Genomic DNA, 14,633 nt, shown 5'->3' with positions numbered 1-14,633 from the left:
ATCGCTATCGATACCGTACCTATAAACAAATAATTATAAATGAAAGGTCCGAATCTAATTTTTTTTTATAAAAGTAAAAAAGTATAAAGTTAGAACAAATTGTCTAGCGGAAAACCTTTCTAAAGGAGAGTGGACAAGATATTGGTGACCTCGACCATATTTTCTTTTCTTGTACCCAGTATGACCGAACCGCCTTTTTGAATTCCTTACAATTACTACATGTTCTGTTTCCGACTAAAATCTCCTGCCTTTTGCTTTATCCTTTATTGTATTATCTTCTTTCATAATCAATAATAAAATTAAGATTAAATTTTTGAATTGTTTCTTTATTTTTTCTCGCGTTTCGTTTCCATAGCTTTTACTTGAAACTGGCATAAAGTTATAACTATTGCCATATTAATAAAAGAAACCTTTGTAAATATAGTAAATAGTTATTTGTCCGCCATTCTCTGTTCCCGCCAAAACTTATACCATAGTGTAGCCCAGATCCACAGATTACATTCATATTAAAAAAAAGAGTTCAATGAAAGCTGTCAGTATTGGAATTAACCTGCCAAACATTTATTTATGAACATATAAAATTAAGAAGGAACGGGTATAAGTTTATATATAGCAGCTTATAAGATATTATAGATTCTAAAGTTAATTTAAAGTTTAAACACAAACAAAGATATCTCGCAACTCACTTCTACCGTAAAACGTTGTGAGATTCATGTAATACCAAATCGGTTAATTTATTCACTACTTAAGAGACCTTCTGTCTAAAGTTATTACATAATTAGATAACCTAACAAAATCTTACCATATCAATACATATTACTATTCTTATGTGTGTTAAATATATAATTGAAATAAAAATTCAAGCACTTATTATATCCGCAACGAAGTATTAAATAATAAATAAAAGGCCGGCAACGCACTCGCGAGCCCTCTGGCATTGAGAGTGTCCATGGGCGGCGGTATCACTTAACATCAGGTGAGCCTATTGCCCGTTTGCCCCTTGTTCTAAAAAAAAATCAGTGACGCTATCCTCTTTGAGTCTGGGCCTCGGAGTAGCTGTTTCATGATCATATTGTAATCTAATAGGCAAGTGATCAGCCTCCTGTGCCTGACATACGCCGTCGACTTTTTGGGTCTTATGACGCATCCACACATGCCGGCTTACAGACCGAATGACGCTAATAGCATCATTTCTTTTGTTGCGATTCTTGAAATCCATGTGCCTTGGGTTCCAGAATAGTTCATTTTCTTGATACTTTTCTATTAATAAATGTACTGCACTATCATCCCAGTTAAATTCTGTCATTTCGTTATTTTTGCATTTGCGGATTATTTATTATTGGGCATGTGTGGATGCGCCATTAGGCAAGCCTTAACCTGTCAAGATGTTTTCGTTTTTCCGTCACCGTTCGACTGAATGTTGAATGCGCACATAGACAGACATTAAAACAATTACCAACGCAAGCTTTCTGATCCGATTCCAACCAATTGCTGTATGCCGACCACTCGGATTCCAAAAATGTTTTTTAAAATTAATAATATACATTCAAATTAACTTAATCAAAATTCGCCATAAAATTTTTAGTTATTGGCGATTACTTTGTATCTATTGTTTAAGCATTCAATGTGATAAGAGAAGAGAAAGAGAAAATTCGTTTATTCGACATGTTATAAAAGTGTTGCCAACTCTACTCCAATGGTAGCCTAGAAGCACAGTGCTTGGATGCCTTAGCTAGTCTTGAAAAGTACCACATCATGTATATTTAACCTTTTTATATTTCTGTTTATTTTGACTATTAATCAGCGTTGACCTAATTGTATGTAACATTTATAAAATACTGTTTCAAGTGAAAAGAATCAGTCAACATTTCTTTGCCATTCATAAAAGTCTGTTGATTTATCGTTCTAAGTGTTAAAAGGTTTCTTTGCATTTATAGAACTGAAGCTACAAACGCCCTGAAAGGTTATTCAGGACGATATATACTTCGAAAGAATTTATCATCGAGACTTTCCGGGCAGTTAGACTCTCTTTTTGATCTTATATCTCTCATATTTAATTTAAGTTCACCACCTACCTACAGTATGTCACAAGCTATCTTTTCTAAAATATTTTTATTTATTTATTTATTCCACTACATTTTTCTATCTTAACAGTTACTACTAATTCGATAGAACTCCAAAATAATTCCCACATCAATTATCCTACATTAACACATTAACATCATATATGACAGTTATGGTATATAAATGTTACAAAAAATTAAAATTACCAGCAAAACAGCGGATTAGGTTAGATGGACTTATCCATGCGGTCTTACTCCCGAACCCAATAATTAATCCAAAATCTTAGATTGAAACCAATCTGGGATCAGACCGTGAGTGTCGATGGATCTGTATCCCAATAGCCAAAACCTACGAAGACTATCCATTTTTGGCGACGGATAGAATGCAATTTCTTCACACACTCATATTTGATAATGAATATAAACCAAATAAAATAAATAAAACCGTAAAAATAATATTAAAATATACATGTCTATGTTTAAAACATAAAAGCTTTTTAATTATTTTAAAAACTGGTTTAAGTTAAAATCTTAAGATAGGATATTGGCACAGTTGAACTGTCATTATCATACTTAGGCCTATCCATATCCACCGATCCAACCTACCATGGATAGCTTGTATCAACAGATGGCTATTATAATCCATCGATTGGTCATTGGCACACATATATGCATTAAGTAGTCTAGTTTATTAAGTGGTCAAAAATGGATTGAAATATGGGTTTGGGCATTATCAACCCAATATGTCAAACTCTGGATAAGCAGTCTTTATTCTGGTATATTCGTGAAGAAGAGAGAAATTCTATAAGAGATTAGTGTTCCAGTTTAGTTAGTTTTTAAAACGCTCACAAACTTGTATATGGCTCCCAAATTTAATAAAGAATGAATAAGAAAATGAGCATTTTATTTGAATCTCTTTTAATTTCGGCGAAATATATGAAATTAAATGGACAAACGCGATATTATTTTTGTGAAGAGCCGCCAAGATAAGGTATATTAAATTGCTTTGTCTTAGATTAAAACGAAGATAATTTTGCGGCTTTGAGGGACAAAAAACAATAGAAATCTCCACAGTGGTTGCGCCGAATTCGCATTTTATCTTAGTGGTTGCTCAATATATCCATCCTTAATGTCCTATCCTATGAAGGCACTATAGTCTAAGATCTGGGATTAGAAAAATATACCCTCATCTGTTATTTAGATGAAACAATTTTTTATAAGCTGATTTCAATATAATGAACTTCCGCTGCAATTAATAGTAATTAATGAATTAACAAATAATTTATTTTTATTCTTTACTTTCTCATGTTAGTTACATGTAGTAAGTTACGCCGATTATTATTGTACTTCGATTTTTTAATTAACATGTGAGGGAAATAAGCTACATTTATTTACCTTTTCTCACCTGGCAGCAGGTAAGTATAGCAATCATAGAGATGGGTGCCTACTACAGTGAGGTATATAATATAAAATATTGACGGTTTTAACTTACTACATGTAATTGACATGAGAGGGAAGAAATTAAAAATAAATTAGTTGTTAATTAATTAATTACTATTAATTGCAGCAGGCTTATGATGGCAGAGGTTGTTTTTATAAGTTCATGATATTGAAATCAGCTTATAAAAAATTGTTTTATCTAAATAACAGATGAGGGTATATTTTTCTAATCCCGGATCTTAGACTAGGAACGGGCCGTAGGTGACGCGCGATAATGCGTCGACAATTAAGAAAAAAAGGGATTGAGCAGCGAGTAGTTATAATTTGGACGTCTCGCGATTTGTTAGCACTTGTTAAAAAATAAAAATAAAATACGTTTATTTTGGAACATAAGATCATCTAGGTATCACTTATTCCACGTCAATCAATTCGAACCTGTGGGTATCCCTACTCATCGGCAAAGACAGAGGGTGTAGGCCGAGAGAAAAAGCCGGCGTAAAAAACTCTCGGTACTGTTTTAAAAAAGCAAATCATCAAACAATATTTAAACCAAATATATCAAATTAATTAGAGGTAGCCTGCTCAGCACTAGTTCGTCACCCCACGCTCGCATCGCTTTATTTAAACTTTATCTATTGAATTAATTGTTTTGTCATAACAATTATATACAGTGCAGTTTTTAATATATATAATAACATACTATGGGTGAAGTGATAAATAATTAGTGGCAAGAAGAATCCACCCACAAGAAAAGAGCGTACCAATTCTTAAAAGGCCGGCAACGCACACGAAAATATTCAGTCATGCTACTTTTCTATGCAGAAAGAGAACCGTCCTGAGATTTGTGGTCGCTATCTATTTTTTGTTATGTTGGCTATACTATTGCGTATAGTACAGTAATCTTGATATTTTTATGAAATAAATTATTAAATGTATACAATAAAAATATTAGTTTGCATAACCATAGCGCCAATTCTCTTTCCGCACACGCTTTGTTAACGTTATTTTAAATATTTTCACTTTAAATCCATACTCTCTGGGATAAGCACGTACAAACAAACAAGTTTTAGCAACTCGCGAGCCCTCTGGCATTGAGAGTGTCCATGGGCGGCGGTATCACTTAACATCAGGTGAGCCTCTTGCCCGTTTGCCCCCGGTTCTATAAAAAAAAATAGTATTTACCTAGTAATAGTACCTTTTTAGTTCTGGGCCTCAGATTTGTTTCATGATTATTTGTCAATCTAATAGGCAAGTAGGCGGTCTCCTGTGCCTGACAACAAAGCTAAGACAAAACTTAGCAATTAAGAAGAGTGGCGTCTCTCACTCTAACTACACACTAACTCACGAATGTGTATTAATGTAAATTTAGAATTAATTTAACTTCTTTTCTGATGTTCATAAGTGTATATATAACCTATAGTCTCTGAATATGATTTTGTCCCATTCGGTGTCGAGACCCTTGGTCCGTGGGGTCTTATCCTAGCGCGATAAGGCTTTTTAGGGAGATATCAAAAAGTCGACATCACAGGAGAACGAAGAGCTGGCAGCTAGCACAAAGAATTAGTCTAGCTATTCAAAGGGGGAACGCTGCCTACTGGCAGCGTTCCCAGGTTCCAGGTTCCAAGGTTCCGAAGATACTTCTTCGGAACCTTGCCTAAAGGGACTCATTTCAATAATATTTTTTAATTATTAAATTTTAAGGTTAGTTATTAGGTATATTTTTATGTATTATGTTACCTATAGGAATAGAGTTATTTTGACATGGACTTTTTGGTTCTACGAGAAATCGGGTTACCTACGAGGTAATCCTTAACCGAGAAAAGCGAATTCTAAATGGGCATAGAAGACCCATTTGTGCACAGCTGGGAATCGAACCTAGCCATCGAACTTATCCAAATTATGGAGCTCATGACCAATCTTTGGACAAGCCATAAATCAGCTATTGTTCACTATAATTGAGTTCATGAATAATTTACGCACTTAATCAATCACTGATAATATGCTTCTATAGGATCAATAGTTGGTAACTGGCTTTTGTTTTCTTTTGCATAGATAATAGAATTATATCAGTAGTTTTATACTTAATCCTTATATTATATACCAGTGATGACCGATTTACAGAATTTTCCCCCTAAAGCGTCGAGATTGACTTGGTTGGTTTACGCCCAAACCCAACATATCTCAATCCATTTTTCACCATCTAAGACAGACATTTTTATCCAAATATTGATAAAACAATCGACGGGTTGTTATAGCCATCTGTCGATACAAGCTATCCAAGGTAGGTCGAATCGGTGTATGTGTCTTTGTATGAAAATGACAGTTCAACTGTGCAAATCTTAATATATATATTTCTTGTGTGCGTGTGTATGTGACTGAACTCCTCCTAAACGACTGGACCGATTTAGACGAAATTTTTTGTGTGTGTTCAAGGGGATCTGGGAATGGTTAAGATTCACAATTTTGTCCGCTGGACAATGTTTTTTTAATTAATTTTCAATTTATTAGTTGTTGTTGATTTTGGAATGTTTTACAATGGATCCGACAGACGGCGCTACCATCGCAGTGTCAAATTTTAAATAATATTCGAATTTTAATTTTAGTCTGCCCCAAAATTTAAAAAAAGTTTTGTTATCATTGTGTTATATCGTGTGTGACCATGTGCTGGATCGTTAGATATTGTCATAACATTTGAATAATAATTTTCATCAAAATGGCTTATTAAAAATTGAAATTTTGAAATTAAAGACGTGTAGACAGGACAACGTCTGGCGGATCCGCTAGTATCCCATATATTTTAAATAATTAAAAAGCTATTTAATATGTTTTAAACATAGACATCTATATTTTATTTGGTGTATATTGATTGAAACATATCAAATCGTTTTCTACATAAAAAAATAATATTTTTCGAATAGCATTGTTACAAGTACCCAAACAAATCTAGGTCACGAACAATAGAACAAGCTAAAACAATTGAACAACTCGCAATAGTTTAGCTGGTTTAGCAGTTGTGGCCCAGGGGATTTGATTCCCGGAGAAGATTTTTTTACTCAAAAGGAATTACAGTCAGCAATACCTAAACTGGAATATAAATTTAGGTCTGAGAATCGGATTACTGCATCTGTTCCATCATCATTTGTCAATCAACTAAGCAAGTACGTGATCAGCTACTTCAGAGATATAAATTTATGTAAATATATATGAAATATCAAAAAGGTTAGTCGACATCACAGGAGAACGAAGAGCTGGCAGCCACCTCGCACAAAGAATTAGTCTAGCTATTCAAAGAGGGAACGCTGCTAGTATCTTCGGAACCTTGCCTAAAGGGACTCCTTTTAATAATATTTTTTAATTATTAAATTTTTAGGTTAGTTATTAGGTATTTTTTATGGAGCTGCGAACCCACCCCTGACTTTTGCTTATTAGGGACATAGTTTTGATTTATTTAATTGTTCATTAATTAATTTATGTACAATTTTGTTTATTATTTTACATTATGTTTCTTACATAGCAGTTTTATACATTTACTTAAGATTTTACATTTCCTAGTTTTCTTTATTTAAATTCTATATTTTCTTAGTTAATTTATATTCATATTGGTTTACATTTTGGTAATTTGAACACATAACAGCATTTAATTTATTTTACAGTTTACTTTCGCTAATATTTTTATTTATTTTAAATTTACATTTCGCTCACTATTAGGTATATTAGATTTAACTACAATCATATTGTTATCTATTAAAAGCATATTAAAGTTTTTATATATGTATGTATGTATATATATTTTGGGTCTTAAGCAACCTTCCTCACGATGTTTTCCGTCACCGTTTGCTGCAACACTGCTCTTCTGTAACTACTGGTAAAGTTAAATTTCTTTTTTTGCAGATTACAAAATACCATCCGTATCTCAACGTCCGTTCCACAACTGAGCGTTTTCTAAGTCAGCTTTTGCCACCACTATGTGGAACCAGCTGGCCACTGAAGTACTTCCGAACCAATTCTAGTTTTTTCCGTTTATTCTAGTTCTAGTTTTAACCAATTTTAGTTAGAGCGTACGTACTATTTCTTGAATGGCCGGCAACTTGCGATGTGGCAATGTGAGTGTCCATGGGCGGTGGTATTACTTAACATCAGGTGAGCCCGTTTGCCTCCGATTACATAAAAAATATTGGCAAATGAGACGGCAGCATCGATATTTGTCATAAAGGAATGATGAATGTTATGGAGTAATAGTTCTCACTGGTATATTCCACTTACCATGTCTATGGAGATTGGCGTCTATTTGTCGGGAAATGAAACCTGAAAATAAAAAGTTTTATTAAAAAAAAATATATAACAGGCCGTAGAGAACATACTATAAATATTAGATACACACACACCATCACGTACACACACTTAGTTAAATAAATTAAATCACAATTAGTCAAATGTATTAAATAATTTTTGTTTGTTTGTTCCCTTTTTTAAATATTTTTGCTGTTAAATGTATGTATCATCTATGTATTCCATCTTTGGCTATATTCTCTGTATTTTTTTTTGTAATTTTATATAATTTATGTTTGCTGTAGGAGTACTATGTATATAAATAAATAAATTAGAGACAGTATTGAGTTCACAACGCCTTTGTTAAGGGGACCGACTGCCACAAATCGTTCTGCCCCAACTAAATGCTGGAATACTTCTAAATGAGCAAACTAGACAATATTTCCGGAGTAGTTGTCGCCAGGGCCCGGCGGAAGACGCCAACCCTCTCTCAATGTTAATAATGTCCCTTTTCAGACACTTCCCTGGTGCTTAGCCACTCGGTCACATATCTGCCTGATTTCGTGCCTGATAGGGCAAGATGTAGGGGTCCCCAAAAGGGAAAAAATTAATTGTGTGTGTCAGCTCCGACATACGACTGGAGTTTACTCCTTAAGTAATTCATTTTACATACATTTATAATAACTAATCGGCGAAATATTTTATTGACTTAATACAAATATTGATAAAAAATTAAAACTATCTGAAATTGTGGATTAATTAATGGATTTGGGCGTTAGTGTTTTGTTTTATATGTGTTTTAGCCGTAAGATTACAAATAAATAAAAATATAGACATAAACGGATTATACATTTACCTGTAAAATATAATATTCCCTATCATGTAACGTTCTGGGAAGTGATTGACATGACCTAATTCAGGTTCCCAGGTATCGTAACTAGAACACTGTTTCGATCATCAGAATATTTTTGAATATAGCCTAAATATTTTTACAGTTCTATTGAACATATGACATTTAAAACATGACACATCTTCCTTTCAAATCAAATCAAATCAAAAATCATTTATTCATAATGTACACTTATGAATGTCAAATAAAGAAATATACATTGAATGCTTCTAATTTTAGATTTACTGCCAGTTCCCAAATCAGGTGTAACGGAAGAGAAGAACTGGCAATAAACTCTCCGCCACTCTTTTTAATCGCCAAGTTTTTTCTTTTACACAACGTTTGTAAGCTGCAACCATTGCACCATGTTCCATATGACTTAAGTAATTAATAATAATAAAATTTTAAATTTATTTTATTATTCTTTATTACTTTGCTTTCTGTGTGTAATATTTCTGTGTGTATAAGTTATATTTTTATTATTTGCATGAAATATTATAATTAATATTAAGTTGTTAACGTAAGATGTATAATATGTATGATATAAATATAAGAATTGACTAATCGATATTACTATATATATAATGTAAACTGTAAAATTGCTTGTAAGACAAATTTGCCATTATGTGTGGCAGAATATGCGAACTTATGATTGTACCACCAAAACATTTTTGTACCATATTCTTGCAATAAATTATTATTATTTAAAAAATATAAATAAATTACACACATTATATTTGACAGGCGAGATGTAAAATTCACGCACTCATTCCCGCCATAAAGTAATAGTAAAAAAAATGTTTTTCGCCCAAATGAGGAGGCAAAGTTTATTCGACAATACCGCCAAATATTGTCTATTTCGTCTAACATATTGGGACATCTAATATCAATGATATTAATCTATGGTTTCTAGTGACTTTCATGTGACAGCTTCCTCTTATAACTGTCTGTTTTGTGTTCTCTAATAATATAAGCAAACGTAATAGCTATTTATTATGTGGTATATATTACGAGAATTTTATTACCGCTTTTGTTATGTTACCCATATAAATTGTACATCATATTTATTTATAAATGAATTATGTAAGAAAACAGTAGATTGTGATTTACGATGAAAAATTACGCCACTCAACTCTGCGAGTCGTGAGTTCTAATACCGCTTGAAAAATATTAGAGGGTTAAAGTTCTCTCCTACGTCGCAAAATACATTTTTGAAATGAAACTTCTTTAAGCGCATGAGGGTAAAACTTTTACAGATCGTCACGAAGACGTGCAGCGTTTTTGTTGAAGAAAAGGGAAAGAGCGATTGAGACCGATTGAGAGAGAGTGAGAAAGGGAGATCGAGAAAAAATACACGCTATTGGTTGATGTATTCGTTAAGTAGTGACATATTAGAACTTTAGATGGAGATTTCTTATTTATTATATTATCATTAGCACGTATTCAGTGTGTAATCAATGTGAATATAAAAACAAATACATGGAGTGATCATATTGTAAATTATTTAATACCTTAGTAATAATTAATTTACAAAGAAGTTTCACTTCTACTTTTTTTTTTTGAATTGAGAAGGTGGTATTTTTTCAGATAACGCTAAGAATGGGCATGTGAACAATATGTCTGATGAAACTAAGAGCATCCCACTGGCTGTATGGACTAAAGTCCTTTGCCTTTCCCATTAGGGATAAATTGATAAAAAAAAATAAGAGCATCCCACTCAATATCTATTTGCCATCAAACAATGACTGGAGTAAATTGTAGTATAGCCGAGTGTGATCGATTCTGCCATGGACACTCATGACCTATCACGCCGAAAGCTCTCAAACAGTTAATTACCTGACGAGTCTTAAGCCGTGTCAGACAGGCTGCGGTTACAAAGTAAATAAACTAATATTATAATAAAAGTTTGGAAGGTTCTCGAATGAAAGGAATCTCTGGATCTATTTAACAGATTTTTATTTTAAAAAGAATGTCACGTTATTTATGAGTATCATAGAGTATATAATTATTCGTAAAATATAAATACTTTTTCGTGGTAGTCGATTTTGCAAAAAAGAAATCAGTCGAGCTGTTTTGTTAGCCTTAATGACAGATATTGATGTGTACTACGGGGACTTGTAGAGCCTACAAAAGCAAGCATATTATGTCTAACCTTTATATTATGTAGTGAAATAAATAAATAAATTATGCTAGCATATTCGACAGACGTTATCCTGTAGACACGACTTACATACAAAAAAATATTTCTCGACTCCACACAAAAATAAATTCAAATCGGTCCAGGCGTTTAAGAGGAGTTCAGTGACATTTACATACGTACAGTAGATTTGATTAGGATATATAAACACAAGTCCTCTATCTGTTCGCGATACTCAAAAACTACTGCACGGAATTTAATGTTAAATTTAAACACATTAAAAATATTAACATATATTTTTTTTAATTCTGATGAAAAATACATTTTACATTTAATATCAGAAAAATATAGTGAAAAATCCATTGGCACGGTCCCGCGTAAACTTTTTCAAAGTTTGATTGTATGTATATTAAGTTGCTCAATTTTCCGGTATTGGCTAATGTCTAAACTTATAAGAGAATACTTTATAACTTAATTTGTTTACAAATGAATGTATAACGGAGCATTAAATAACGTGTGCTAAAGGTTTTCCTTGTAATAAATCAAAACTCCACCCGATGTAGCACCCATCCAAGTATTACCGCCCCTGACATTGCTTAACTTCGGTGATCGCTACAGTATACGCTCAATTAGGTCATATTTATGACAAATGTCTTATTGTATTTAAAATATAAATTGTACGTTTATTCTATCTTAAAACATAATACGTATTACGGAAACAGACTTTAGAGAAAAGGGTCAATCAATATTATTTTCTATTATGGCTTGTGATTTGCAGTTACAACAACTAAAAACAAGAAGGCGGGAAGCGTTCTCATTGGTTGCTGTCTGATTTGATGAGGCTGCGGGAAATTTAAATTGCACTAAAATGTTTAAAAATTTATTATGATTTTTGTCCTGTTTGTTCTCAGCGTTATTTCTTGTATTTGTTTATTTGAAATCATTAAAGGTTTTTGTGGACGGTGGTTCGAACGGCTATATCACTATTAATGTTGTTTTTTTTGCGTTGTACCAATGACAGTTGTCTTTAATAAGATTAAAATTATTTAAAACTACTTTCGCATAATCTCAAATTAAGTTTTTATCCGTTGATGTTTATTTATTAAATAGCAATTATCACTTGTATAATTTGACTAAAAGTCAAATGTTTAAAAGTCTGTTTAAATTTTATTCTTCCATCTTCAGTCTCAACCAACGGGCAGTTGGTTCCATATAGTGGCGCGCGGCATGACTGTCTTAAAAAACGCTCAGTTATGAAATGATATCGAGGTGATACGGATGGAATTTCATATTCCGGCGTCCAATGATGAAACTCTAATTTTAGACGGTTTTAATGAAAGTGCAGCAATAAAGTCACATTAATTTACTTAAACCATCGTAATTCCTGTCCCATTGCCTCCTCTGAATTATTAAAGCACTTATCACGTTATCACAAAACAAATCGGCCCACAGATAACCGATATTCAAACAATAACGATAATATCGAATTATCTATGGAATAATACTATTATGAAAGGCAATAACATTACAATTATAAGCTACGTGCTTAGAATTTGTGTTAGTGGACGTGATGTTCTGTTTTATCAAAATTTTGAATTGCCTTAATACATATAAATGAATTATTCGAACGTCTACTAACTAGTAAATTAAATATAGTAAATTAAATGTTAATAACATATCAAGAATTGTTTTAAATGTCAAAATGACATTTGAAACCTATTGTTATGTCATGTGTCTTTGTTAATAAATAATGTCGTTTCTTTGCCATATTAATTATCATAATAATCTATATATATATATATATATATATATATATGATAAATTTAAAAAAAAATTGTCGTTCGTTAGTTTCGCTAAAACTTTCGCTAAGGCTGTACTAATTTTGAAATATAAATAATAAGAAAAGAAAACTACTAAAGAAGACAATTTAATTCTTCAGTAAAAACTATTCTTATGTCTTTTTAGAAATAAAGAAATGTGACTTGGTTGTCATATATTTATAGGTGCCTTCAGAAATGTGTTTCATGGCTTTAAGGTTTTATTTGGTCTGTTTTAAAAATGTTACATCATGTTTTGACACAAATATATTTAGATGATATGACATTCACGAGTTCTCTAATATATAATAAAATGTTAGTTGTTAATGCTTCTGATACTAAACGAAGTTACATACGTTTTTTCAACTTATTTTGTTTGAAGCTAGGTGTCAACTATCTTTAATTGTTTAAACTAGTTTTAACATAAAATAAAGGGTTAGTGGGTTTGTGACGCTGGAGAAAGAAAACATAATCTGTTACCTATTAAAAAACATATAATTATGTGTAATCGACCTATTGGACAATCACGGTAAGGAGAATAATATTTTACAATTTATGAGTGTAGGACAAACTAAAAGGCTCATTTTGATATATATAACTAAACTAATGTTAGGTTACATAACATTTTTTTTTCTTATAGGCAAATAGGTGAACACTCTGTACCTCATTCAAACAATACAGAAAATAAAAACATCAATAGTTTGTCGTAGTTATGTGACAGCTGTCACCAATCTGGGCATTTTATCTTCGGCTCGTTTATTTATGAAAAACGGAAAATACTGTATAAAATTTTAAATTCTTGATAAACGCGCACTAACAATTAAACTATTTTTCTCATGAATACATTATTCCTAAGTAAACATTTCCTTTGGAATCAACGTTTTTAGTTACAGCAGTAGTGGTTAAGACATTTAATAATGAATAATCGTTTATTTGCAAAAAAATCAGTTAGTTAAAAAAACTGCTCTTTAATGGACATACAAATGTCATATTTATTATCATGTCACGATTATAAATTAAATTATATATAGTTATATATATTAACCCTTCCCCGCTATTATTACAAGGTATTTATTATTATTTTTAACAAAATGCAGGTTTTAGTTACATAAGTTTATATTTTTATTGAATTTAAAAACTCTCTAACAATAAACCTTATGTTGCATGGTACAACTGAATATTAAAATCGAAATTGCTATGTAAGCTTGCAGCATCAATTAGCTACCAATTTACTTCATACATATGCAAAATCTATATGATATTCGTTTCTGTGTTGTAAAACTTTTTTTTACAACAAAGGTGTGATGTACACCATGTGACTTCTGTACTAAACAATTCTTTCTAAGTCTAAATAACTAGGAGTACCTATGTTTTTCTATATCATTGTGTTAAAGACGAAAAACTTACACGAAGCCATCCATATTTTTCTAAATAACCAGTTTTATAACCAGATTAAAAACTATGGTGAGATTCGTTTGTTTCGATTGAATCTCTATAAAATCATAAGCAACACGAGCTATTGTCGAACAATCAGAGACAAACAAAAGATTATATCGCTTTTGATTTATTTTAAATATAATTAAAACTTCTCTTATAAATCTTTAAGATCAATTATGAATTAATTTGTTTAATCATTCAAGATTTGGTTTTAAACTTTGGGTTTTAGAGGCTCTTAAATTAAAACTTTACCAATCAAGTTAAAAATTTAACTCGTAGTAAACACAACCAAAGAGTATACGAACGTAAATTGTTAAACTGACAGACGCGAAACATTTCATTACGTTAAATTGAATGAACACATTGATTTCTTCCGATTATGTTTTACAAAAAAGGTGCGTCTAAGATTCAGAAACAAGATTATCGCGGGAACTGTCAGAAATCAAAATATCATTTATTAATTAATAGGTTTGAGAATAAGAACACTTTGAAACTGACTTTAGTTTATACAAGCACTAGCGACCCGCCCCGGCTTCGCATGGGTGCAATGCTGATACTAAATACACTACAGAAAATCTGTG

The 14,633-nt window shown here is 31.8% G+C and overlaps 1 protein-coding gene across 3 annotated transcripts in view; it reads right to left on the bottom strand.

Moving 5' to 3' along the window:
* LOC111002113 (diuretic hormone 45) overlaps window positions 1–14,633 on the bottom strand; it is a 70,589-nt gene that overhangs the window by 20,679 nt on the left and 35,277 nt on the right. For all 3 annotated transcript variants that reach the window (XM_045633557.1, XM_045633558.1, XM_045633559.1), the window contains exon 2: window positions 7,767–7,808. In XM_045633557.1, the coding sequence (XP_045489513.1) occupies window positions 7,767–7,769 (3 nt within the window). In that variant the 5' untranslated portion in view covers window positions 7,770–7,808. The remainder of the gene's footprint in view (window positions 1–7,766; window positions 7,809–14,633) is intronic.

Source organism: Pieris rapae, chromosome 23 (genome assembly GCF_905147795.1).
Source record: "Pieris rapae chromosome 23, ilPieRapa1.1, whole genome shotgun sequence".
Classification (NCBI taxonomy): Eukaryota; Metazoa; Arthropoda; class Insecta; order Lepidoptera; family Pieridae; genus Pieris; species Pieris rapae.
Note: the sequence above shows the minus strand (reverse complement) of the source record. Positions and strands in the feature narration are given on the sequence as shown.